The 23975-nt window shown below is 46.5% G+C and overlaps 1 protein-coding gene across 2 annotated transcripts in view; it reads right to left on the reverse strand.

Moving 5' to 3' along the window:
* Window positions 1-1810: 1810 nt before the first annotated feature.
* Window positions 1811-23975, reverse strand: part of BAALC (BAALC, MAP3K1 and KLF4 binding) — an 87294-nt gene continuing 65129 nt past the window's right edge. Inside the window, exons 2-3 of one of the 2 annotated variants that reach the window (XM_027561396.1) lie at window positions 18082-18248; window positions 1811-3096 (exon numbers count right to left, since the gene is read on the reverse strand). In XM_027561396.1, coding sequence (XP_027417197.1) covers window positions 2986-3096; window positions 18082-18248 — 278 coding nt within the window. In that variant the 3' untranslated portion in view covers window positions 1811-2985. Of the gene's footprint in view, window positions 3097-18081; window positions 18249-23975 lie in introns of those variants that run through there. The other variant, XR_003514493.1, reaches the window with a different exon arrangement.

The raw sequence follows: 23975 nt of genomic DNA on the forward strand, positions 1-23975 counted from the left end.
AGTCTTTCCCCTCCAAGTCCATCTCCTGTCCATGCTAGACCTTCTGGCTGGGAAAGCCGTCCTGTGGAAACCACTGGATCTGCAGGCAAACTTCCTCTCTTGAATCCTTGTTCTGCCACGTACTGGCTGAACAGACCATAAATACTTTTTAAACTGTAAATGGGAACAGTGTTCCCTTTACCTGTTTCATGAGGATTTGGGGAGGACTCTCGGGCATCACTTATGTAAAAGCCCATTGTTTATTTATTTTAAAAAATAATCTATTTGTTTGGCTGGGCTGGCTCTTCCTTGCTGCGTGGGGGCTTTCTCTAGTTGTGGAAAGCAGGGCCCACTCTCTCGTTGTGGCGTGAGGGCTTCTCATTGCAGTGGCTCCTCTTGTTGCACAGCACGAGCTCTAGAGCATTCAGATTTCAGTAGTCATGGCACGTGGGCTCAGTAGCTGTGGCTCCCAGGCTTGGTTGCTCCGAGGCATGTAGGATCTTCCTGGATCAGGGATTGAACCCAGGTCTCCTGCACTGGCAGGCGGTAGTTCATCTACCAATGAGCCACCAGGGAAGCCCAAAGCCCTTTGTTTAAAAGAGACAAGATATCTAAGCAGCTATGTACACAAATTTGCCTTTTCATACTGTTCAAGTGGTTCTCAAGGCAAGAATACTGAAGTGGTTTGCCATTCCCTTCTCCAGTGGACCACATTCTGTCAGACCCCTCCACCATGACCCATCCAGATTGTTCTGGAGCAGGAAAGATCATGTAATGCCCTTTATTCCCCTCTCCTCCAGAAGTGGAAACTGTTTTTGATAAACCAGAGACATCCTCTCAAGTTAATAAATTCCAAACAACGTACAGTAGTTAAGTGATGCAAAAAACAAGGTTGCAAAGAGGAAGGGGGCTCAGCTGGCAACTGGCAGGGTTGCTGGTGCAGGAACACCTTGCACAGAAACGCAGTGCCTGAGCCCTTGAGTTTGCTGGGTTGATGAACACCAAGCTTTGGCAGTGGGTGGACGAACGCCAAGCTTTGGCAGTAGGTGGCTTCTGCTGAGTAATGCCAGAGGGGACGCCAGAGTCACAGGTTTTGCTTTATTATTATTTCTAAAAGTTTCGGAACCTAAAGTTCCCTAAAAGCCCTTTCTCAAAGAATCACAAAATGATAAAGACTTGGTAAAACTGTAGTTTTGTGTATGATGGAGTCTTGTAGAGTGATCGGAAGGAAGCCCAGATCTGTAGTTTGAGAGAGAAACCTAGCTTGACCATAAAATGAGGTTACACTGCAGAACAGTTCACACCACATATATCTCAATGTCTAAAAACCAGCCTCCTAGTTATTTCACCATCAGAGTCAGGATATACAACCATGACAGTGCGGGTATGCATGCTAAGTCACTTCAGTCACGTCTGACTCTTTGTGACCCTATGGACCACAGCCTACCAGGCTCCTCTGTCCATGGGATTCTCCGGGAGAGAATACTGGAGGGGGTTGCCATTTTCTTCTCCAGGGGATCTTCCCCATCCCAGGATCGAACCCGCATCTCTTCATCTCCTGCACTGGCAAGCAGGTTCTTTACCACTAGTGCCACCTGGGAAGCCCACAGCAGTGACTGGCCAGACTCTAAATCTCTCAGCCTTACACAGGGCTGTCATTTAATGTTTAATGAATAAATATACAGTCCACTGAAGGAAGGAAGGACACTGCCCGCTTGTGTTTGAGGAATAACATAGCTGGCAGGTAACGAGGCCAAGGATCTGAATTTTTAGCCAGCTTGTGTCAATTCTCTGGACTATGTCAGATAAACATACACCATCAGACTGTGCATTTCTGCTAAACACAGAGTTTATTGGTATCATTCAGTACAACTTTAGTCCTGCCTTTCCCAACCCCAGGCATGTTGACAGTCCTTTAAAAATCAGGCTACATTACTTTGGAGGAAAATACGTCCACTTAACATGTTTAAAGAAATGCTAGAAAATTTTGTTCCTATCAAAAAAATTTTTTTATTTACCCCCTCAGCTACTTGACTTCTAACAGACTGCATGTTGATCTAAAGTCCATGTGACTTCGCACCAACCAGGTATTAACTTCCTAAAGGGATTTCTTTGCAGATACCAAATGACACAGTCCTGAGCTATGCAGAGAGGCCTAAGGGAAGCTGACATGTCCCAGATTTTCTCCCTCTTGTGAGCCCAGTCTTTGATTGGGCCAGAGGTCTTACTGGAGAGAAAAAATACTCAAGAAAACAAGCAAAGTGGAAAGCTGGAAAAATGCAACATCTGCAGAGCCCTGAAGGCGTCTGAAGTGACCAAAACTGTAAGACCGTTGTTCAGAGGCTGATGTGGACCCCGGCCTGGGGGGATGCTGAAGACAGGTGAGAGAGAAGTGGGTGTGACTGTATCGCCGAGGCCTCCTTGGGGCACACTGGTTGTTGGTGGGGTTAGTTCCTATAAAATTGGATCTGAATCTGTGTCATAGGGAGCTAAGGAAACAAGAGTAACAGTTTTCCTGTTTCTTGATTCCTCATTCAAGAAAGTTGGGTGAAAGCCAGCTTTTAAGTAAGCTTTGTGATAGTAGTATTTTAAAATAAAGGAATAATGAAGGAATAAGCTGGCCTGAAACAGTGCATATTGCCGTGGCCAGGAGAGCGCAGAACTGACCATGACTCAGCCGGAAATCCACCCCTCCCATTTTTCTGTTTCCTAAACTGGCCCGTGGCTTTTGCTCACCATTTTTCTATCAGACCACACTGGAGGAGTTACAAGAGACAAACTGAACACACATTTGTGGTTTATTACCCTATGGGAATACTGTGCCAGTGCATTTATGTGATATACAGGAGGCTGAGAATGTCTCAACAGGCGAAGACAGCATCCCAAAGCCCTTGGCCGTGCTCCCACGCAGCAAGAGCAACCTCTTCTTCAAGGTTCCTCAACTGTATCCAGGATGTGAGGGGCACCAAGGAAGTCCCTCTGCCCTTCAGCTGGTGGAACACTCTGCTAGTTGATGCAGTTCTTTGTGATTCTTCGACTTCTGTCCACCTGTCGGATGCTGTCTGCGACATTAATGGTGACTTCTTTTGCAGTCATCCGCTTAGTCTCCCTTTTAGCCTGTTAAAAAGTTTAATGCAGTGAATTGAGTTACTAAGAAATATCCAAAGGTCCTCATATTGGCATTAATCTCTTGAAGTTGTTACACACACACACACATAGAGACAGGAAGAATAACTCATAAGGACACATGCACATATACTCCTTTTCATAGGCTGTTCTGTTGAAGCTCTTTTACCAACCTAGTGCAGAGCTTGGTATAAGAGATGCTTGGTAAAGCAGTGTTGAAGGAATGAATGAATCAATTAGCAAAGGTCCATCAAAGGGCAATGTGAAGGATTTCACTGTTGGCTTTGGTAGAATAGCTAAGGGTTTGAGCTTTGGAGTCAGACAGACTTTGGTTCGAACACTGACTTTATAATTTCACTGTAGGCAAGTTTTTTTCTAACCTCTCTAACCCTTAGATGAGTTTCCTCATCTGTAAGATGGAAGATAATAATAGTACCTAACTCATAAGGTTATTATAAGCACTAACTAAGAAAATGAATATAAGATACAATGCCTGTCACTAACCAAAATGAGAAAAAAAAAAAAAAAAGACCTGGTGAGTATGATAAATAGAAAATACGATAAATTGCCCACTTCTTTTTTCTTCAATTTTTTAATTAAAAGAAAGATTCTTTAAATTCCACAGTGCCTTACAATTTTTGAAAGTGTCACACACATGATTTCATATAATCCTATAATAACTATTTCCCCCCCAAAACCTTATTATTGCCTCCTCTCTCCTTACCTCTCTGCACAAGTTTGTTCTCTAAATCTGTAGATCATCCACTTCTAAGTGAAGACACACCAGTGAGATAAGTCCAGGATTCATATTAAGTACTAAAGCACTGACTAAATTGCAGATTCCTCAAGCATATGTGCACAACCCTGGCATTTCCCCTCAAGAGAAGACAACATTACCCAGTCCGGGGGGGAGGGTAATTCTGCGCCTATTCTTCTCAGTGATCACGTGCTGACGTCAAGTGAGCAACAGACGGGCCTCCCAAGTCGTCACCATCTTGGACAGAGATGTGTGTGCCCCCAACCCCCACGCCAGGGAGGCCCTCTGCCCAGATGCAGAGAGTGCAGCCATCAAACAGCCTCAAGCTGTCTCTTCAGGGCAGCCTCAGCTGCAGAAAGCCCCCTCACCCTGGGCCCTCCTTCCCTGAGGTGGCCCAACGAGAGGGTGCCACAGGGGTATACATGCCTACCTATCTGACCCAAAGCAGGCCAGCCCTGACCAGCCATTTAGCTCCAAGGCTCCCCATGGGGTGGGGTCACTGAGGCTGTGGTCAGAGCTGCACTGTGGCTCCACTTCCTCTGCCCTACTCCTGCTTCTGGCTCCCTCTCCTGCTGACTTCCCGAAGAATATCCCACAGGATGACATCTCAGAGCCGGCTTCCTGGAAAACAAGTCTCAGAAGTGTCGGAGCATCTCTCACGGCATAAGCATCTCCCCATTCCGGGTGTGAGTCTAGTGTTGATAGAAGCCTCTTTTTCATACAACATGGTCCCTGAACATAAGCCAATGATTTCATCTGTAGTGCATCCTAAGATGTGGTAGCCTGTTGCCTCACCGGATAATAACTGCCCTGTTGTATTTAAAAAGGTGAAATGCAGGTTTCTAACAGACGCTTACTCCTTGGAAGAAAAGTTATGACCAACCTAGACAGCATATTAAAAAGCAGACATTACTTTCCCTACAAAGGTCTGTCTAGTCAAGGCTATGGTTTTTCCAGTAGTCGTATATGGATGTGAGAGTTGGACTATAAAGAAAGCTGAGTGCCGAAGATTTGATGCTTTTGAACGGTGGTGTTGGAGAAGACTCTTGAGAGTCCCTTGGACTGCCAGGAGATCCAACTAGTCCATCCTATAGGAAATCAGTCCTGAATGTTCACTGGAAGGACTGATGTTGAAGCTGAAACTCCAATACTTTGGCCACCTGATGCGAAGAACTGACTCACTTGAAAAGATCCTGATGCTAGGAAAGATTGAAGCGGGGAGGAGAAGGGGACGACAGAGGATGAGATGGTTGGATGGCATCACCTACTCAATGGACATGAATTTGAGTAAACTCCGGGAGTTGGTGATGGACAGGGAGGCCTGGCGTGCTACAGTCCATGGGGTTGCAGGGTCGGACACGACTGAGTGACTGAACTGAACTGAACAGGTCGCATAAATCCTGTGTAGTGGCTGCTGGCGATGCTGCTCTCAGATGCCCTCTACTTGGCTGGTGCCTCCATCCCTCAACTGTTTTGAGTTCTGGCTGCTAATCACTCAGAGTTGCACCCTTCTTTTGAGAATTGCCCTTATCTGATTGGAGCCACCTCAGCCAGAAATACCAAACAGGTTATACCTGAATTTCTAGAGATAACCCAAAGCTAATGCCTGATCATGGGGAACATAAAGACTGGCCCTTTTGCCTCAAGGGGGTATAAATCCACAATGCCATTCATGCTTTGGAGCTCCCTGAGGGATCAGGCTGAGGCTGCAGCTACAACTCTTCAGCTGAGCTTAGTATTTGCAGAACTTGGTCCTCTGCCCCACCCTGCGTCCCACCACCTTAAGGGTTTCACCTGAGACTACGCTTTTACTCACTTACTTGCACAAGAATCCTCACGTCAAGCTCTGCTTCCAGGGAATCTGACCTAAGATAATACTTCATGGGTGATTTGAGGAATGTTTATCGATCATTTTGACTATATGCAACTTTAGCCTTATTCATTGATTTCATGAGATAGGATTTCAGTGTTTTCCTCATCAAGTTCCCAGCACCTAGCATAATCTGAGATATAGAAGGCCTTCAATTTAACTTTGGTTGAACAAATGGGTGAATGAATGAATAAACACCACATATCTGAGAATGTACCCTTTCTTTAACTATCAGTAGTCAATACTGTCTAAGAATTTAGTCTTGCACTTGGGGCTTCCCTGGTGGCTCAAATGGTAAATAATTTTGCCTGCATTGCAGGAGACCCAGGTTTGATCCCTGGGTCTGGAAGATTCCCTGGAGAGGGGAATAGCTACCCACTCTAGTATGCTTGCCTGGAGAATTCCATGGACAGAGGAGCCTGGTGGGCTACAGCCCATGGGGTTGCAAAGAGTCAGACACAACTGAGCTACTGACGCTTTCACTTTTCATTAAGCTCCTCCACACCTGAACTGGCACTAGGGCCTAGCAGTGACTTATGGGTTTATTTTTTCCCTAAAAGCAGAAAGCCCATAGAGTCCCACAACCATTTTTGTTTCCGAAATATAGGTTGATTCCATCTGATTTCAATTTTGGGTGTTATTGCATAAAAGCTCAGAGGACTGCAGCACGGAGGAGAGACACAGAGGCCTTATTTGAAATGAGCCAAGTGGAGGGCGGCATTCCCATCAAACCAGTAGGCAGTAAGAGAGCTTTCCAGAATGGAAATGTAAACTTTCTAAACTGTAGAACTGCTTTTCTTTAGAGTTATTGGCAAGGTTTCACAAAGTTATTAAAAATTCTACACAGAAAGTGCTCTTGCTCCATGGTTCAGTCTGCCTTCATAAGATTAAAAAAATCCAGGCAACATTTAATAGTTAGATGATCGTTAGTTTTTCAGCCTGTTTAAGAGTTTAAGGCTACAAAACAGTCATTCCCAGAAAAGCCGCAGAATATGTACAGTTTGCATCTCAAGTACACTGGAGCAATTAAAAAAAATTTATTCGGTCGTGCTGAGTCTTCTGTCTTTGTGGTGGCATATGGAATCTTTAATGGCAGCAGTTGAGGCAGGTGGGATCTAATTCCCTGACTAGGGATCAAACCCGCCCACTGCATTGGGAGCCCTGAGTCCCAGCCTCTGGACAACCAGGGAAGTCCATGGGGCAATTTCTTAAATCTGTGAATCAAAAGCCTGACAATGAAGACGTTCAAAGGACAAGCTTTGGGAGCCAGATAGACTTGGCATGAGGCTTTGCCATTATTAAGAGCGGGCTGCAGTCCACAGGGTCGCAAAAGAGTTGGACACGGCTTAGCAACTAAACAACAAGCTGTACAAGACATTGCTTTAACCTCTGAAACTCACCTCCCTTATCTGAAAGGGGGAATAATGCTTGTTTCTTAGTGGTTTTTGTAAGGAGGGTTTCGGAGAGAATTAAGCATGTCACTTAGCATTAATAGGGTGATCGACTTCTCCTGGCTTGCCCAAGACCGTCTTCAAACAAAATCCCACATTCTGGGAATCTTTCTTGTTCCACTGAAACCATCACTACTGGTGAAAGTGAAAGTCGCTCAGTCGTGTCCAACTCTTTGCAACCCCATGACTATACAGTCCATGGAATTCTCCAGGCCAGAACACTGTTGGTGGGGCTACTTCTAAATACCAACAACAATAATAACTCTATAAGATCTGTCTTTGAATAAAGGACAAACTGGAGTTCTGCATTCTAATAATGGGCACAGACAATTCCAAGCCATAAACAAATCCACTTTCAAATAATTACAGTATATTTAATATGACAAATAAACAATTAGAACAACAGTGCATTGACTTAAAACAGCAAAGAGAAACTTCCGAGTCTGAGACCTCAGAGAGGCAACCACCCTTTTTATAATGGCACAATTATCTAGGAGGTTGGCAGTTGCTAAAATGTAGTTACAACTTGGAAACCTCAGATTTGAAGCCCAAATGAGAGGGACAAAGAAGATGAATGAGAAAGAGAACCACAAGGCCAGGGAGTTTGTCTAGAAGTTCCAAGAAGCAAGCCCCCTTCTGAGAAGCGCTATATAGATACACAGAATAATTGCACCACTTGTGCTTCTGGGACCATGGCGTTTTGTATGACACAGATATTTCCGCCTCTGATGAGGTTTTTAGCCATCTGAGCCTTTTAATTTAACAGCCAACTCTCTCTATTCAATGACAGGAAAGCAAAATGTGTCCCTATTGCAATTATTGGCTTAAAAAAGAAAATCTTATGGTCTTCAACTCAATGCTGAGAGAAGCCTGTTTGGCACCTTTTCCTTCTGTGGCTGTCTGTTAATTCAATCCTTCCACTTTTAAAATTCTTGTCTTGTGAGTTTTATCACCACTGGCTTTTGTTAATGGCCACACTCTTGTTTCTCGTCCAGTTTTACAGCTTTTCTATTTTCCCCTCGCCTCGTTTTAATTTCTGCAGGTTTAGAATCATAGATTTTAGTCCTCTTGATATTGCCTTTTTAATTAATAGTAACTTACTGGCTGCCATTTCTCAAGGGTAACCAGACTGACTGTGATAACTTCCTGGCAGATGGATGTGTTTCTTTCAGGGTTTTAAAAGTCAATGAGCCAGCTCATTCCCACAAAAGGAGACCTGAACTCAAGAGGGCAGCTACATCTCCTCAGCCTTTTCTCACTTTTCTCCCAAATGGAAATGGTGATGTTCTTTGCTTTAATTTGACTCCACGAATATACCTACCAGGGCTGTACTGACCTTTTTGCAGGTCCTTGTAGACAATGAAGAAAAACAAGGCTTCCTGAGATCAAAATGTTTTTTGAAAATGTATTTATTGATTGGTGACTGTGCTGCGTCTTCACTGCTGTGCACGAGCTTTCTCTAGTTGCAGTGAGCAAGGCTGCTTTTTGCTGCAGTGCACGCGCTTCTCATTGCACTGGCTTCCCTAGTTGCAGAGCACAGACTTAGTTGCTATGCGGCCTGGTTCCCCAACCAGGGACCTAACCGGCGATCCCTGCATTGGCAGGTGGATTCTTAACCACTGGACCACCTGGAAATCCGTGAGATCACAATTTATCAGACACCAATGTTCTATGTAACTAGTATTTTTTATAAATTATAAAAACGATATGTAATTATGGTAAAAAGAAATCCACAGAGTAGGGAAGGGCAGAGTGACGAGCAACACTTGCTCCCATGCTGGGGCCACACCGTGCTTTCGCCAGAGGTGATCACAGCTAATCATTTCTTAAGGGGTGTTGAAGGGATTTTCTAAGCAGACACAGTATGGGGCTGTCTCATTTCCTCTCCTGGTACTCTGTACTTTCTTCTTGGCCTTTAACCAGAGATTGGGTTATCTATTTATCTGCTTGTTTACATGCTTATTTTTACATCTTCATTAGATTAAAACTTCAAGGGGGCAGTAACCCAGTCTGGTATTCCCAGCATCTAATTTAGTGCTTATCACATAACAGACACCTGACAATCTGATGAAGGACATAAATGTAAAGATACATCTTCAGAAAGAAAGAGGAAAAAAAATCCCTGGCAGGAGAACCTGTTTGCATTGCCCTGCCTAAACATTCTAGAACTTTCCTACAGGATTTCAATCATGCTCATTATTAATTGCTCCTTGGGCCATCCCTGAAAGACGGCCAGCAATGCAGCTGTGTTCTCTTTTTCTGAGGAGCCAGCTAAAGTCACTCAGGCTAAAGCAATTTGCCCAAAGTCAGCGTCAACAGGCAAAGAATCTGCCTATAATGCAGGAGGACCTGGGTTTGATCCCTGGGTTGGGAAGATCCCCTGGAGAAGGGAATGGCTATGTACTCCAGTATTCTTGCCTGGAGAATTCCATGGACAGAGGAACTTGGCAGGCTACAGTCCATGGGGTCGCAAAAAGCTGGACACAACTGAATGACTTTTACTTTCACTTTCTTTCACAATGTCAACAGGGGTGGTGAGTTGAACTAAAGATGGTAGGAGGGTAGATGTGGGCTTTGGGTCTCACATATAGATTCCTGCAATTGTCAGCACTCACACTAAATTCTCCACCATTTTGTTTCAGGAAATGGGACGGAGATCGTAGAGTTTGGTGGCAGACAGACCTGGATTTGAACTCCAACACAGCCAGATACTACTCCCTGTGCCATGCTGGCCTTACCTTTCCAAGCCTGTTTTCCCAGCTGGGGAATGAATGATGCTACTGACCACTTACCACTGTGAGGGTTAAAGATAATGCCATGTATATACACAGGGTGTCTGGTTCACAGTAGACACTGAAATGTTGGTTCTTCCTCTCCGCCTTCCCAAAAGATGAAAGCTCGAGCCTTGACAGCTACAACTCAAGACATTTTTCTTCTTTTCCATCATGCCCCATTAAAAGGAGACACACAAGAACAGACTTCTAGCTGTTCCCCCAGTTCCAGGAATTTATTTGCTGCTGCTTCACTGGCATTAATGTGAGGTTGTTCAGAAAACATTTGATCTCAGCAACTCCACCGAGAGCCAAGATACTAGCCTCCAAAGACAGGAGTCAGACCATGTCTTGGGCAAAACTCTCAATATGTTATGTTATGTTAGCTGCTCATTCGTGTCCTACTCTCTGCAACCCCATGGACTGTAGCCTGCCAGGCTCCTGTGTCCACGGAGTTCTCCAGGCAAGAATACGGGAGTGGGTTGCCATTTCCTTCTCCAGGGTGGCATTAACACGAGCTTGTTCAGGAAACATTTGATCTCAGCAACTCCACCAAGGGCCAGGACACTAGCCTCCAGAGGCATGGGTCAGACCATGACTTGGGCAAAATTCTCAAGAGCTCCCCAAATCTAAGGCAAATCCTACACAGAACACAGCCACTTGCGCTAATTTAGGCTAACTAAGTCTAGGGGTTTTTATTTATCAGGTATCTGGTGCCAAAAGAAGTTGTTGCTTTTCAACTTAAACCTCAGATAGATCAAACACTAGGAGGGCAGTAGAACCTGCTTTAGAAAAGCAGCTGGCTCCAAGGGAACAGTCATCAATCATATGATGGTGGCACGGGGGGTGGGGTGGGGTGAGTTGGGAGTGGACCCGTGGGAAGTCTTTCTAGTCTTAATGAAGTCCCAGGCCAACCACATTCATCAGCAATCGGTGAGTTAATATACCATATTTGTTTTTCTCTTTCTGACTTACTTCACTCTGTATAACAGCCTCGGGATGTTGTTGTATAGCACAGGCACTCTGATGATCTGGAGGAGTGGGGTGAGGGGAGCGGAGAGAGGCTATATATGTGTACTTGTGGCTGATTTGTGTTGTTGTAGGACAAAAACCACCAAAATTTGTAAAGTGATTTTCCTCCAATTAAAAAATCAATTAAAAAACCAATCTGTGAGTACATGCTAGGTGCACACTCCTGAAGCAGGCTCAGGGGACAATGGAAGAATACAAAAGAGAATAAGAAGGTCTCTGCCCTGCTGCTGCTGCTGCCGCTAAGTCACTTCAGTCGTGTCCGACTCTGTGCAACCCCATAGATGGCAGCCCACCAGGCTCCTCCATCCCTGGGATTCTCCAGGCAAGAATATGGAGTGGGCTGCCATTTCCTTCTCCAATGCATGCATGCCTGCTAAGTTGCTTCAGTCGTGTCTGACTCTGTGCAACCCTGTGGACAGCAGCCCACCAGGCTCCTCCGTCCATAGGATTCTCTAGGCAAGAATACTAGAGTGGGTTGCCATTTCCTTCTCCATCTCTGTCCTGAGAGTCTTCTAATCAAATTGGTTTTTCTGCAGACCCTTAGGTGAACAGCGAGTCTTGCAATTCTTCATCTACATAAGGTAGCAGCTAATATATACATGCAATTGTGGAAATCACCACACATACACACACCCCCACCCCTAAACTGCTACTTTGCTTCCTTTTCCCAGGCTCAAACTAGAACATGCATCAAAGGAGGCCCTTTCTACAGGATCTTCCTCTCTTGTTGTCCTAAATGTGCCTTTTTTTTTTTTCCCTCTCTCTCAACATCATGTTTTTGTTTCTCTAAGAGAAACTCACATTTCCTTTCCAAACTCTCCTCATGGATCTTACATTACCACCACCAGGAGAGATTCTGGGTTGGTTTCATCCTCCTTTCGGGATTATGCCCCCCCACCCCCGCCTCTGGTCACATCCACATCTCTGAGGCTTCACCTACCTTTCCTGGACCATGCCAAGCCTTGCTGACAATTAGACACTGGAGAGAGGAGGGGGCTGGGAGCAAAGAAAGGAGAGGCTACCTAGCCGAGAACCAGTCTAGGCATCGGCTAATTTGTTTGTCAAGGTCTGGCTACTCTGCCGAGAATAATAAAGCAAACCCAAAAAGATGAAGCTTCTGAGGATGTGAAGGCTCCACTGGGAGGCCGGCCACAGACCAGAGTTTCGTGTGCCCAGAGCTACATCCATATTCACTTCTCTACCTTAGCCGAATACTTGAAACAGCTCTGTAGGAGGAAAACAGGAGTCCTCAGCCTGAAGAAATGGGTTGGAGAGTCATGTCTGGAGGTGGCCCTGAGCTCCTGAGCAATTCATTGGCAGGAGAGAACAAGCAGCTACAGAGCTCCCCTTGTGTTGTCTGCTGGGCTCAGGGAGGGGTGGGGAGGAGACAGCCGATGATCTATCAGCTGCTCTTCAGTCAAAAAGGTCCCAGGTGACTGGAGCAAATCAAGGTTTAATAGAGAAAGAAAGAGCGCCCCACTGAGACAGTTCCGACTCGTGAAGCATCACTTCTGTCACATTCTTTCTGCCAGTTATCACCTATTAACACCAGGCATGAGACAGAGGCCAGCGGGAACTGAAAGAAAGATGTGGTTGGTCTGATGGGGCGTGGATTGGAGCAGGGCTCCGAGTGCGAGGTGCGGCTGCTCATAGGCGTCAGCTGCCCCATCACCCTTCGGAAAGTGATCTGAACTGTGGGATCACGTCTGCGTTAAATCGAGTAGGGAGGAGAAGGGGACGACAGAGGATGAGATGGTTGGATGGCATCACCGACTCGATGGACATGGGTTTGGGTGGACTCCGGGAGTTGGTGATGGACAGGGAGGCCTGGCGTCCTGCGGTTCATGGGGTCTCAAAGACTCAAAGAGTCCGACATGACTGAGCGACTGAACTGAGCTGAACTACCATCCCCTACCAGTGACCTTTCATTTCCTTCGCAGCACCATTTCGAATCCGTAAGGCTTTGTTCATTTACCCTGTATTATCTGCCTCCCCAGGCTCAGTGCCATTAAAATCGGCAGCTGCCTCTTCCACTCCTGGACACTTGGCATCAGAACAGTGCCTGGCAGGCACCCAGACAGCACTCAGTGGGTGAGCATCAGATGAATGAATCCAAAACGTTCTTACACGACCCAGTGAGGAAATTTTCCAGACCAGGGGAGGATTGCCTTTAACCCACAAACACGGTCTGTCAGTCTGAACAGGAACACTGAGTAGACATGGGCATGATGACGCATGCTTCATGAACAGGTTCTTCTGGAGAGGGGAAGCTTTAAAAAAGTGCCCAAGAACCATTAGCTGGTGGCCCGATGACGTCCAGGGGAATGCTGTGAAGTACTAACAGGTGGTCTTGGGGGAGCCAAAGGCAGATTGGAAGAGGCCAGTGGATACTGCCTGAGCCAGACACAGAAAACGCAGGAAGCTCTAGCCTGGTGTAGGAGACACGCCAGGAAGAGACGGTGTGTCAAAAGCCCTAGATGGAATAGGAAGAAAATCGTTTTCTCTTTATTTAAAAGATTTATGTATTTGTGTATTTTTTGGCTGTGCTGGGTCTTTGTTACTGTATGCAGGCTTTGCCTAGTTGCAGCAGCTCAGTCACTGAGGCACACAAGCTTTAGTTGCTCTCTGGCATGTGGGATCTTCCAGGACCAGGGATCGAACTGCTGTCCCTTGCACTGGCAGGCAGATTCTTAACCACTAGACCACCAGGGAAGCCCAATCTTTTTTTTTTTTTTAAAGCAGATTCTACTTTTTTTTTAAGCAGATTTTTTTTAGATTTTTTTTTTTTTAAAGCAGATTCTGTTGACACAGCTCTCAGCTGTGTCAACAGAAGCTTCAATCAGAAGTGGGCCCGTCTTGTAAGCTGACACCTTTGGTAGAAACCTTTGCCCTTGAGGAAGTCAGGACAACTTGTAGCTGCTGAGGTCTCAGGACAGGAAGACCACTAATACACTTCAGCAATTGTCTGAACGCTTAAAACTGAAGCTATCTGCTCCTTGATCTTATTTTGGAAATACTTAGTACACAGCGTTGTTCACTGAATCTGAAAACACAAAAGCTGTGTGTTGGGCTTGTCAGTGTGTGCCATCCCCCGCCTCCCTCCGGTGTGTTGGTCCTATTGCTCAGATGTGTGGTCCTTACTCCCAGCGACACAGTTTTCAGTACAGCTGGAGCCTAGGGAGGTGGGCTCTACCCGGCCCCCTTTTAACTACCACACGGTGGGGAGAGCTCTCCTGAAGCACCCGAGGCTCCATGCTTATCTGTACAGTGGAGACAACAATACCCACACTGTGAGGATCGAGGATATGACGAGGTGCTTAGACCCCAGGCTGCATGTAGAAGACCTAAGAAAGATGGGACTAAGCACAGCTTACTGGCCTTACATTCTTATGGTCCCCAACTCGAACTCATCTGCTGCCAGTTAGCATGTTAAGTGATATAACCACTTTCGGAAAACTGTGTCAGTATCTGTTAAAGTCAAATATGTACCCATCCTATGAGCCAGGAATTCTACTTCTGGGTATATACCCCAGGGAAGGGAATGTCTACCAAAGGGCACAAGCATGTTAACAGTTGGGACTTCCCTGGTGGTCCAGTGGTTAAAACTCCCAGCTCCCAGTGCAGGGGACACAGGTTCAATCCCTGGTCAGGGAACTAAGATCACACATACCACACGATGTGGACAAAAAGAAAAAAAGAATACAAAAAAGACTAAATATATGTGTATATATGTAACATTCACTTTAAGCAACTATCAGTCAGTTCAGTTCAGTCGCTCAGTCATGTCTGACTCTTTGCGACCCCATGAACTTCAGCACGTCAGGCCTCCCTGTCCATCACCAACTCCCAGAGTTCACTCAAACTCACGTCCATTGAGTCGGTGATGCCATCCAACCACCTCATCCTCTGTTGTCCCCTTCTCCTCCTGCCCCAAATCCCTCCCAGCATCAGAGTCTTTTCCAGTGAGTCAACTCTTCGAATGAGGTGGCCTAAGTACTGGAGTTTCAGCTTTAGCATCATTCCTTCCAAAGAACACCCAGAACTGATCTCCTTTAGAATGGACTGGTTGGATCTCCTTGCAGTCCAAGGGACTCTCAAGAGTCTTCTCCAACACCACACTTCAAAAGCATCAATTCTTCAGCACTCAGCTTTCTTCACAGTCCAACTCTCACATCCATACATGACCACTGGAAAAACCATAGCCTTGACTAGACGGACCTTTGTTGGCAAAGTAACGTCTCTGCTTTTGAATATGCTATCTAGGTTGCTCGTAACTTTCCTTCCAAGGAGTAAGCGTCTTTTAATTTCATGGCTGCAATCACCTTTGCTCTAATAAAAATTAATTTTAAAAAAGAACATTAACAGCTGTATTGTTCACAACAGCCCTAAACTGGAAACAACCCAAATGTCCTTCAAGTACGAGTTAAATTGTGGTGTATTCATTTAACAGAATATACATGGTAGTGGAGATGAGGAAATTTTTGCAACTCACAGCACCATGGATAATTCCCACTAGCATAATGCTGAACAAAAGAAGCTGGACCCAAAAGAGCACATACTATATGATTCCATTTATAAAAGTCAAAAATAAACAAAACTGATCTCTAATGCTAGATGTCAGACAGTGGTTATGTTATGGCGCGGATGGTGACAGACACATCTGAGTCCCTATGGTGAGGGGAACACGGGATACTTGGAGTAATGATACTGTTCTATGTCTCCTTACAGATGATGGTTACATGTGTGTGTCGCCTTATTAAAATTCATCGCACTTAGGACTGACTTGAGCATTTTTCTATACGTATGCTGCATGTAGTAGATTGCTAATCCTTTGCTGTCTATCCACTGCAGACAGACTCCACTTCCTTGTCTTGCTGATGTTGGGTTTGTCTGTGTGACTTACTTTGACCAATAGGAGGTCGGAGGGTCTGATGGGAGCAGTGACGTGAAATGGGTTTGCCCTCTTGGGTTTCCCACAGGCATAATAAATCCCAGAGAGCTGCTGCTCTTTTAGCCTGATTCCCAGAATAATATACACGGAACAGACTAAGCTAGACCTGGAGCCTGAAGTCAGGTCTAGCCATTCAAGTTGTGGTTGATTGAGAGGAGAAAGATTCCTGTTTTAAGCCACTAAATGTTGACTTGCTTTGTCATGCAGCATTATTGTGGCAATAGCTGACTAATACATTATTCTTCAACAAAAAAAGGACTTTAAGATCTATCTGCTCTATTTTTCTTATAGTCACTTGTTTCAATTTAATGTTACTGACACCCATCTCTAGCACTTATCAGACCTATTCATGTCATCGATCAAGTGAATTTCAGTTTCCTTGTCTATAAAATGGGATGATGCTTACTTTACACACTCTTGGGTAAAATGAATGAGCCAGTAGACCTAAAGCGTGCGTGCTCAGTCGTGTCTGACTCTTTGTGACCACATGGAGTATAGCCCACCAGGCTCCTCTGTCCTTGGGATTCTCCAGGCAAGAACACTGGAGTGGGTTGTCATTTCTTCCTCCAGGAGATCTTCCTGACCCAGGGATCAAACCTACATTTCCTGCACTGGCAGGTGGATTCTTTACCACTGAGCCACCTGAGAAGCCCAGAAGACCTAAAAGCACTGTATTAACTGCACAACACAATTTTAAAGTGATGGATTTTAAAGTGAAGGCACACTCACATTGGGCGAAGCTGCTTCCTCCCTTTGGTGCTCATCTTGGCTCAAAAGGTGAGGGTGCGGTGTGGGGAGCAGGCTGGGGAACAAAAGTCAGGGCCTGACCGAGAGCAGTGACTGAGCTTCTGGGCGTCATTCTGTGGGACCCAGATTGCCTTGGGAGATGGCAATGATGCTTGGGCCTCTAGAAGGTCAGCTTATGCACAAAGAAAGCAGACCATACAGGACCCCAGGAAGGCCACCGCTGCCCTCAAATCTACTCCCCAGCCAGGACCCTCTGTGTGTCTGAAGAACTACCATCAGTGTTTCCTTTCTCGGGGTTGTGGTGCTGGGTGTCTCACCAGCCTCTGTTGAATCCTTACTGCCCTTCTCACTGCACTTCTCAGTTCCCAAAGAGCAGGCCCGTCTGTTCTCTCATTTTGGTATCATTTCCATTGTGTGGATAAGGATCCTGAGACTCTGGGAGACTGAGTGATTTCTGCAAAGCCACTTAGTCCAGGAGTATTGGAGCTCAACTTGCAACAGGTTTTCTGACCAAAGCTTAGAGAGGCAACTCACTGATATGGGCAAGAATTCTATCATTAGATAATCCAGTCGGATCTTCAGACATCCAATAGATGGCACTGGCCTGAGGGATAGGACCAGTAAGTTTTGACAGAGGAGACGGGAAAGACAGGTATTGAGTGAGCAGGTAAGTAGTGGACTTTGAAGTGGGTTATGGGGGATGGTGAGGAAGTGAGAGGGAGGAATGGAGTTGGGGGCAAGGGGGGAAAGACTGCAGACCCCCATGCTGGTCTGCTAAGGAGCAGTCAGGAGCAGCAGCAGGAAGAGTCCTTCCCAAGAATGGCTCTGAGAGAAAAGAAAGAATCAGAAAGGATGCCAGCGAGGTCCAGGGACTCTGCAGCCCCACTCCATCTCCAATAGCAACAGTGTGGGGGGGTGCCGTCACCACATCATACAACAGGAGCCCCCCGGGGGACCCTTCTGCTGTCTTCCTGGCTGGAGGGTGAGGTAAGACTCCAGGCTTGTCTCCTACATGCTGGGCTCTGGTCTTGTTCCCTGCCAAGCCCTGTGACGCCGACTGCCTGGCGTGAGACTAGTTCCTGCAACCAGTACAGTCCTCACTATCAAGATGAGACAGCAAAGGAGACCCTTGAACAAAGCTGTATTTAAACAAACACACACTTCCTCTAGAGCCCAAATATCAAGGATCCATTTCCGCTGATTCAACCAAACACAGCAGCCCTCAAGGCAGGGGGTGGGAGGTGGGGCCCTGCTGTTTTCTTTACAACAATTTTCACACGGGTGGGTGGAGAATTTCCTTTGGTAAGGTGAGCCATCACGGCCGCTTCCGTGGGTGCAGTCTCAGCATGGCTCTGCCCGAAAGCAACCTTCTCGTCCGTTCTGCGGCTGTGACCTACCTCTGCGGTCCGGAGGCCGTTCTGTTTCTGGGTCAGGGGGCCTGAGCTGAGGCTCTGAGGATTCGGGCACTGGGTCCCACAGCTCATCTTCTTCTCTGGGTTGGATATTCCACTCGGGGCTGTCGATCGGGGCATGCCGTTGGAGGTCACGCCATCTTCCAGCACACCTGCGAGGAGGGAAGCAGAACATGGGACTAGAGTCTTGCCCATGGCAGTTGCTGCAAACAATCCCCAAGACAGCAGAAATGAAGAAATAAATGTCACCTAGAAATCCCATCATGCAGAGCTACATTTTCTATAAGAACCCGTGTGGGTTTTTTCCTCTTCTTTTTTTAAAAAAAATTTAAAAAATAATTTTTGACTAAAAGACCATGTGCAGTCTTATTTCCCTGACCAGGGATCGAACCTGTAACCCCTGTGTGTTGAAAGCCTGTAGTCTTAACCACCAGGCAAGTCCCTGTTTTTACCAAAATGAGACTTTAAAATAATTTTATAACCTCAAATTATTACTTAATAATACATCATTGACATTTTCCCACACCCTTAAGTATTCTGCCATACACCTTGGATATGTCACTATTTATTTAACTAATGCCCTCTAATTGGATATTTATTTTTACCTTTTCATATCAAATGTTACAGTGATGAAAGCCAGTGGGGCTAAAGTTTTATTCTTAATTATCTCCTAGGATAAATTCCTAGAGGTGAGATTACTAGTTTGAAGGTAACACATTGTTTTTTTTACATAATTCCATTTCAAGGTGTTGGACTGAGTATGTGGTTCCTCCCAGGGAAGGCCAAGAAATGACAGAATGAAGTTTAAATATGGCCTCAGTGAAAAGCAAGAGGGTGGAATTCCCTGGTGGTCCAGTGGTTAGGACTCCGAGCTGTCACTGCTGAGGGCGAGGGTTCAATCCCTGGTCAGTCAGGGAACTAAGATCCCACAAATTGTGTGGGGAGGCCACAAAAAAAGGAAAAAGAAAAGCAAGAGGATAGGACTACAGAGAGGAATTCATGGATAAAGAGTATTTAATTGAAAAGACAAAAGTGGTCCAGGGAGCACTGGGGGTGGGGGTGGCAAGGGGGAGACAGGAAGACAGCAGAGGCTGTGATGACCACAGGGAGGCCAAGGGCAGCCGGGCAGGCCAGTCATTCTACTCCTCCAAGGCCAGTCGGCAATGACAGAGCGGTCTGTGAGGGTAGGACACTGTGATACAAAAAGAAACATATATTTGGTCTTCGTCCCCAGTTCCCGGCACAGAGCTCCTAAAACCCTTGTCATTTCCCGAGTAATAACGGGGGACAGCAACACCTTCGGTGACAGCATTTTGTATTTGCTCACATTTCATGACACAGAGCTCCCAAATTCCTTGGAATTTCATGAGTGACAGGAAAGAGAGGAGCACTATTTGTTATAAGGAGGCAACTCCTGGTGGCCCCCTAGGTCAGGGTGAGGGCTGGTTGCCAGGAAGACCTGACCTTGAGTAGGAACTTGGAACTTTCAGCCCCACCTTCCAACCTCTGGTGAGGGGAGAGAGACTGGAGACTTGAGTTAGTAACTGATGATGCCTACATGATTAAACCTCCCTAAACATCCCTACGTGACAGTGTTTGGGGGAGCTTCCAAGTTGGTGAAAGCATACAGATGCTGGGAGGGTGGCAACCGCAACTCCACAGCTCAGATCCTGTGCTTAGAACTCTTTCAGACCCTGCCCTGTGTACCTCTTTATCCAGCTGTTCATTTGGATCATTCATAATATCCTTTACAAATAAAATGTAAACATAAGATATATGCCTATTGGCTAATTGTGTGTGTGTGTTTAAATTTTCTAGTCATTTGCCTGTCTTACTTTTGGGGTGTTGGGGTGTTACTTTGGGGTCTTACTTTTGGGGTGTTTGCTTTCAAACTTAAGGAAAATAAACAAAATCCTTTCCCAGAGTGTTGAGAAATCTGGCTCGAGGCAGGCATCAGAAGCCGTGTATCAGATACACTAAGAGAGGGAGGGGCAGAGCTGAGGAGGCTGCAGTCTCCGTGCAGCTAAGGGAGGGACCTGAAGGACACACACGTCCACATGCCCCCCACCTGCTCTGCAAAGTGCTAGGAGGCTCCTGACCATGCCCACAGGATAGAAATCCGCATTCAAAACACTGTTAGTCAAAACGGAAGATGCCTGATCGAAAGTTTCCTGACTGGCAGGCACTCTGGATAAGGTCCAGATGTGTCGAGAAATGGCTGGATTCCTTCAGCTGGGCTCACTCCAAATCTTTGTGCTCCTCTTCCTCCACCAGCTGGCAGCCTGCCCCCCTTCTCTTCCCATCCTCCCTCCATCCTGCACCAGCAGTGCTTCAAATGCATATGTAGACACCCCAGCATACATATTCAATCTCCATCCCCACTGCCCCCTGCAAACAGCTGCCCCTTGGCCTAGGGAAATGCAAACCGGGAGAATGACTCAGGTGAAGAGGCCCATGAGGACCCTGGAAGCAGGTCTGTGTGATTTGGACGGGTAATTCCAGGATCCTGACACCCACAGAAGAGTCTAAAGCAGAGCTTTTTATCATGGTCCACTGTTGTTACTGGTCTGCTGTGGGATAACTATAAGAACTGAACACAAGCATTTGGAAATGTACAGATGTGAGAGCTGGACCATAAAGATGGCTGAGCATGGAAGAATTGATGCTTTCGAATTGTGGTGCCAGAGAAGACTCTTGATAGTCCCCTGGACTGTAAGGAGATGAAACCAGTCAATCCTAAAGGAAATCAACCCTGAATATTCATTGGAAGGACTGATGCTGAAGCTGAGGCTGAACCTCCAATACTTTGGCCACCTGATGTGTAAAGCCGACTCACTGGAAAAGACCCTGATGCTGGAAAAGATTGGGGGCAGGAGGAGAAGGGGATGACAGAGGATGAGATGGTTGGATGGCATCACCGACTCAATGGACATGAACTTGAGCAAGCTCCGGGAGATAGTGAGGGACAGGGGAGCCTGGCATGCTGCAGTCCATGGGGTCTCAAAGAGTTGGACACAACTGAGCGACTGAACAACAACAACAAGTGACAATCTGACATCACTGGAACCTCCAAGGGTGAACCTGTCCGACTGAACTTATCTGGCTGAAGACAGTATTAGACCAGTTTCAGTGTTGTCAAACTCACAAGGTGAGTCACAATTGCTGCGAGCTGGGTGTTAATCATATACATAGGACCATTTATTTGTCTGTGATGGACTGGGAAAAAGAAAAGTAACTGGCCAAGAGCAGACAGTGGAGACCACAGAAGCTGAGAGGCAACAGGAAGTGGGACCGAGCACAAGGCAGAGCTCCAAGCTCCTGGCACAAGTTCTACTGTTTCATAGTATTTCACTTACAAAATGCAAATTTAGACAAAACTATTAAGAATTTCAGGATGGCACCTGCAGGGCACTAAATCATATGCACAGGCCCCTTCTGAGCCTGGCAGGCCCTGTGGGGCTGCCCTGGTGGCACACCCAGGAAGCCAGTCCTGACAACAGACAGATTGAGGCAGAGCTGCTGTGGCTGCGGTGCATATGGTCAGCCCTACCCTCTCAGCGGCCCCTTGACTCCCTGGGTGTCTCTGCTGAGACTCACAACTCCTAGAAACATGGCCATTCATTTGGTCTAGTGTTTTCAGTTTTCATTGGTGGCTGAACAAAAGTTAGAGCTCCTTCTTAATCCCCAGCCTAGGGACTTCCTCAACGATTAAATGAGAAGAATAATTCCCACTTCCTGGGCTATTGTAAGGGCTAAACGAGACAACATATATTAAGGTTCTAATATGTTTGCCACATGGGCTTCCCAGGTGGCTCAGAGGGTAAAGAATCTGCCTGCAATGCTGGAGATGCAGGCAGATGTGAGTTTGATTCCCAGGTTGGGAAGATTCCCTGGAGGAGGGCATAGCAACCCACTCCAGTATTTTTTTCCTGGAGAATCCACATGGACAGAGGAGCCTGGTGGGCTACAGTCCACAAGGTCGCAAAGAGTCAGACACGACTGAAGTGATTGAGCATGCATGTCACTTTGCACTTATTATTATTTAAGGTCCAGCACCAGCTGTCTTGACTCCTCAGGTGCCCCCCTCTATTAGCCATATTAATTACATTCTTGATCTATGAGTCACACAAGCAGGGCCTATGAAGAGCTCAACGATTGGCCCACTGAGCCTGATGCATGTGTGTGTGTGTGTGTGTGTGTGCTCAGTTGTTCAGTTGTATCTGACTCTTTGCGACACCATGGACAGTAGCCCACCAGGATCCTCTGTCCATGGAATTTTCCAGACAGGAATACTGGAGGGGGTTGCCACTTCCTGCTCCAGCGGATCTTCCCAACCCAGGGATTGAACCCGTGTCTCCTTCACTGGCTGGCAGACTCTACCACCAAGCCACCTGGGAAGCCCATACCGAACCTGATGAACAAGAAAATCCCTGATCATAAGCAGTGAAACAGGGCCAAGCTTGGGCCTGGCATTGCCAGTGAGCAGGACCATCTGCTCAGTGTGGTCAAGAGGTCACTGCAGGGGGTCAAGAATACGGAGTCATTTACTGTTACTTCTGCCTACAATCGATCAGGTGGTTTCACTTCGTGGATTTAATTTTATGTGTCTAGTTCCAAAAAGAATAAGACTCAATATTAGAAAACCTGTCAACTATAAAAGTGCACAAGGGGAAAAGAATTTTTGCCTCATCATGCAGAGATAACAAGGAGGTGATGTCCTTCTGACAGATGCTACTGGTGCCCCCACCCAGGTTCAGTCATCTGACCCCAGCTGCGGTGCATGCTGGTGGCCAATAGCTCATGCCTGCCCCCTTCTCCTAAGGCCTGTCCTTGGCCAAAGGAGGCCCCCTCACTGGGAGAGGCTTGGTTGATTATGTCAGGTATAGCCCATGGCCAATAAAAAGTGTGTAGCGGTGTGTGTATAAGAGCCCAGCTGAGCAGGATAATTTCTACAAAACAACTTTTCTCCAAAGTAACTCAGGGGAGGAAGCTGGGACTAGGCTCATCCTGAAACTAATACATCTTTGCCTAGCTCCCTTCCCTGGCCCATCCTGCTTTCCAGGCTCCCCTCCTCATATGGTTCTCCCAGGAGTATCTCTAGGATACATACAAACCCTAGGATACATACAAACCCTCTAGTTGCATACAAACCCCATCTCGGGCTCTGCTTCAAGGAACCAAACCTAAGACAGCATATATACCCTGCATGCTCAATATATTCTTTCTGCCTCATCACACTGATCTTCCCCTCATCTTTACCCTGTTCCAGGCCTAGAACTCTGACTTGAAAAGCGTCATATTCACAGGCTCCCTTGCCCACTGGCTTCTAGTTGGGTTTGCTGGTGGGCATCACTAGCTATTGAGCTGGGGTCTCTGCAGTAGCACACTGAGGCAGGGTCTTTACTCTCCTAGCTCCCTTCCAGTAGAGTTTCCATGGGTGCCCTGTGTCCTCTACACACTCCTCCACCAGAAAAGGGTATAGAATCAAGAAAAGCCAGAGAGACTGTGCCATTAGGAGGCTCCTGGTGGCTTCAAGGGGAGCTCAGAGGAGTGATGGTAAGAGAGAACAGATGGTAAGCTGTTGAGTAGGGAGTTACAGACGCTCTATCAGTCAGAGCGCATAGCTGCAAGCAACAAAAATTGACGTCAGTGAATTAAAGTTGAAAAGTGATTCATTTAAATAATCTGAGGAGCTCACAGAATATCCGGAAGGGCTGGAGACTGAGACACAGAGGCTGTCAATCAAGGAACAATGTCCCAAATCCTTCTACGGAGCTTGTCCTAGCAGCCCCTGGGCCCTGGAAACTCGCCTTGGCATTGTTGCCACAGTTACACTGAAAAACTATTGTTGTTTTTCTGAAATTCAAGTTAACCAGGTG

This window comes from Bos indicus x Bos taurus, chromosome 14 (genome assembly GCF_003369695.1).
Source record: "Bos indicus x Bos taurus breed Angus x Brahman F1 hybrid chromosome 14, Bos_hybrid_MaternalHap_v2.0, whole genome shotgun sequence".
In the NCBI taxonomy this organism is placed as follows: Eukaryota; Metazoa; Chordata; class Mammalia; order Artiodactyla; family Bovidae; genus Bos; species Bos indicus x Bos taurus.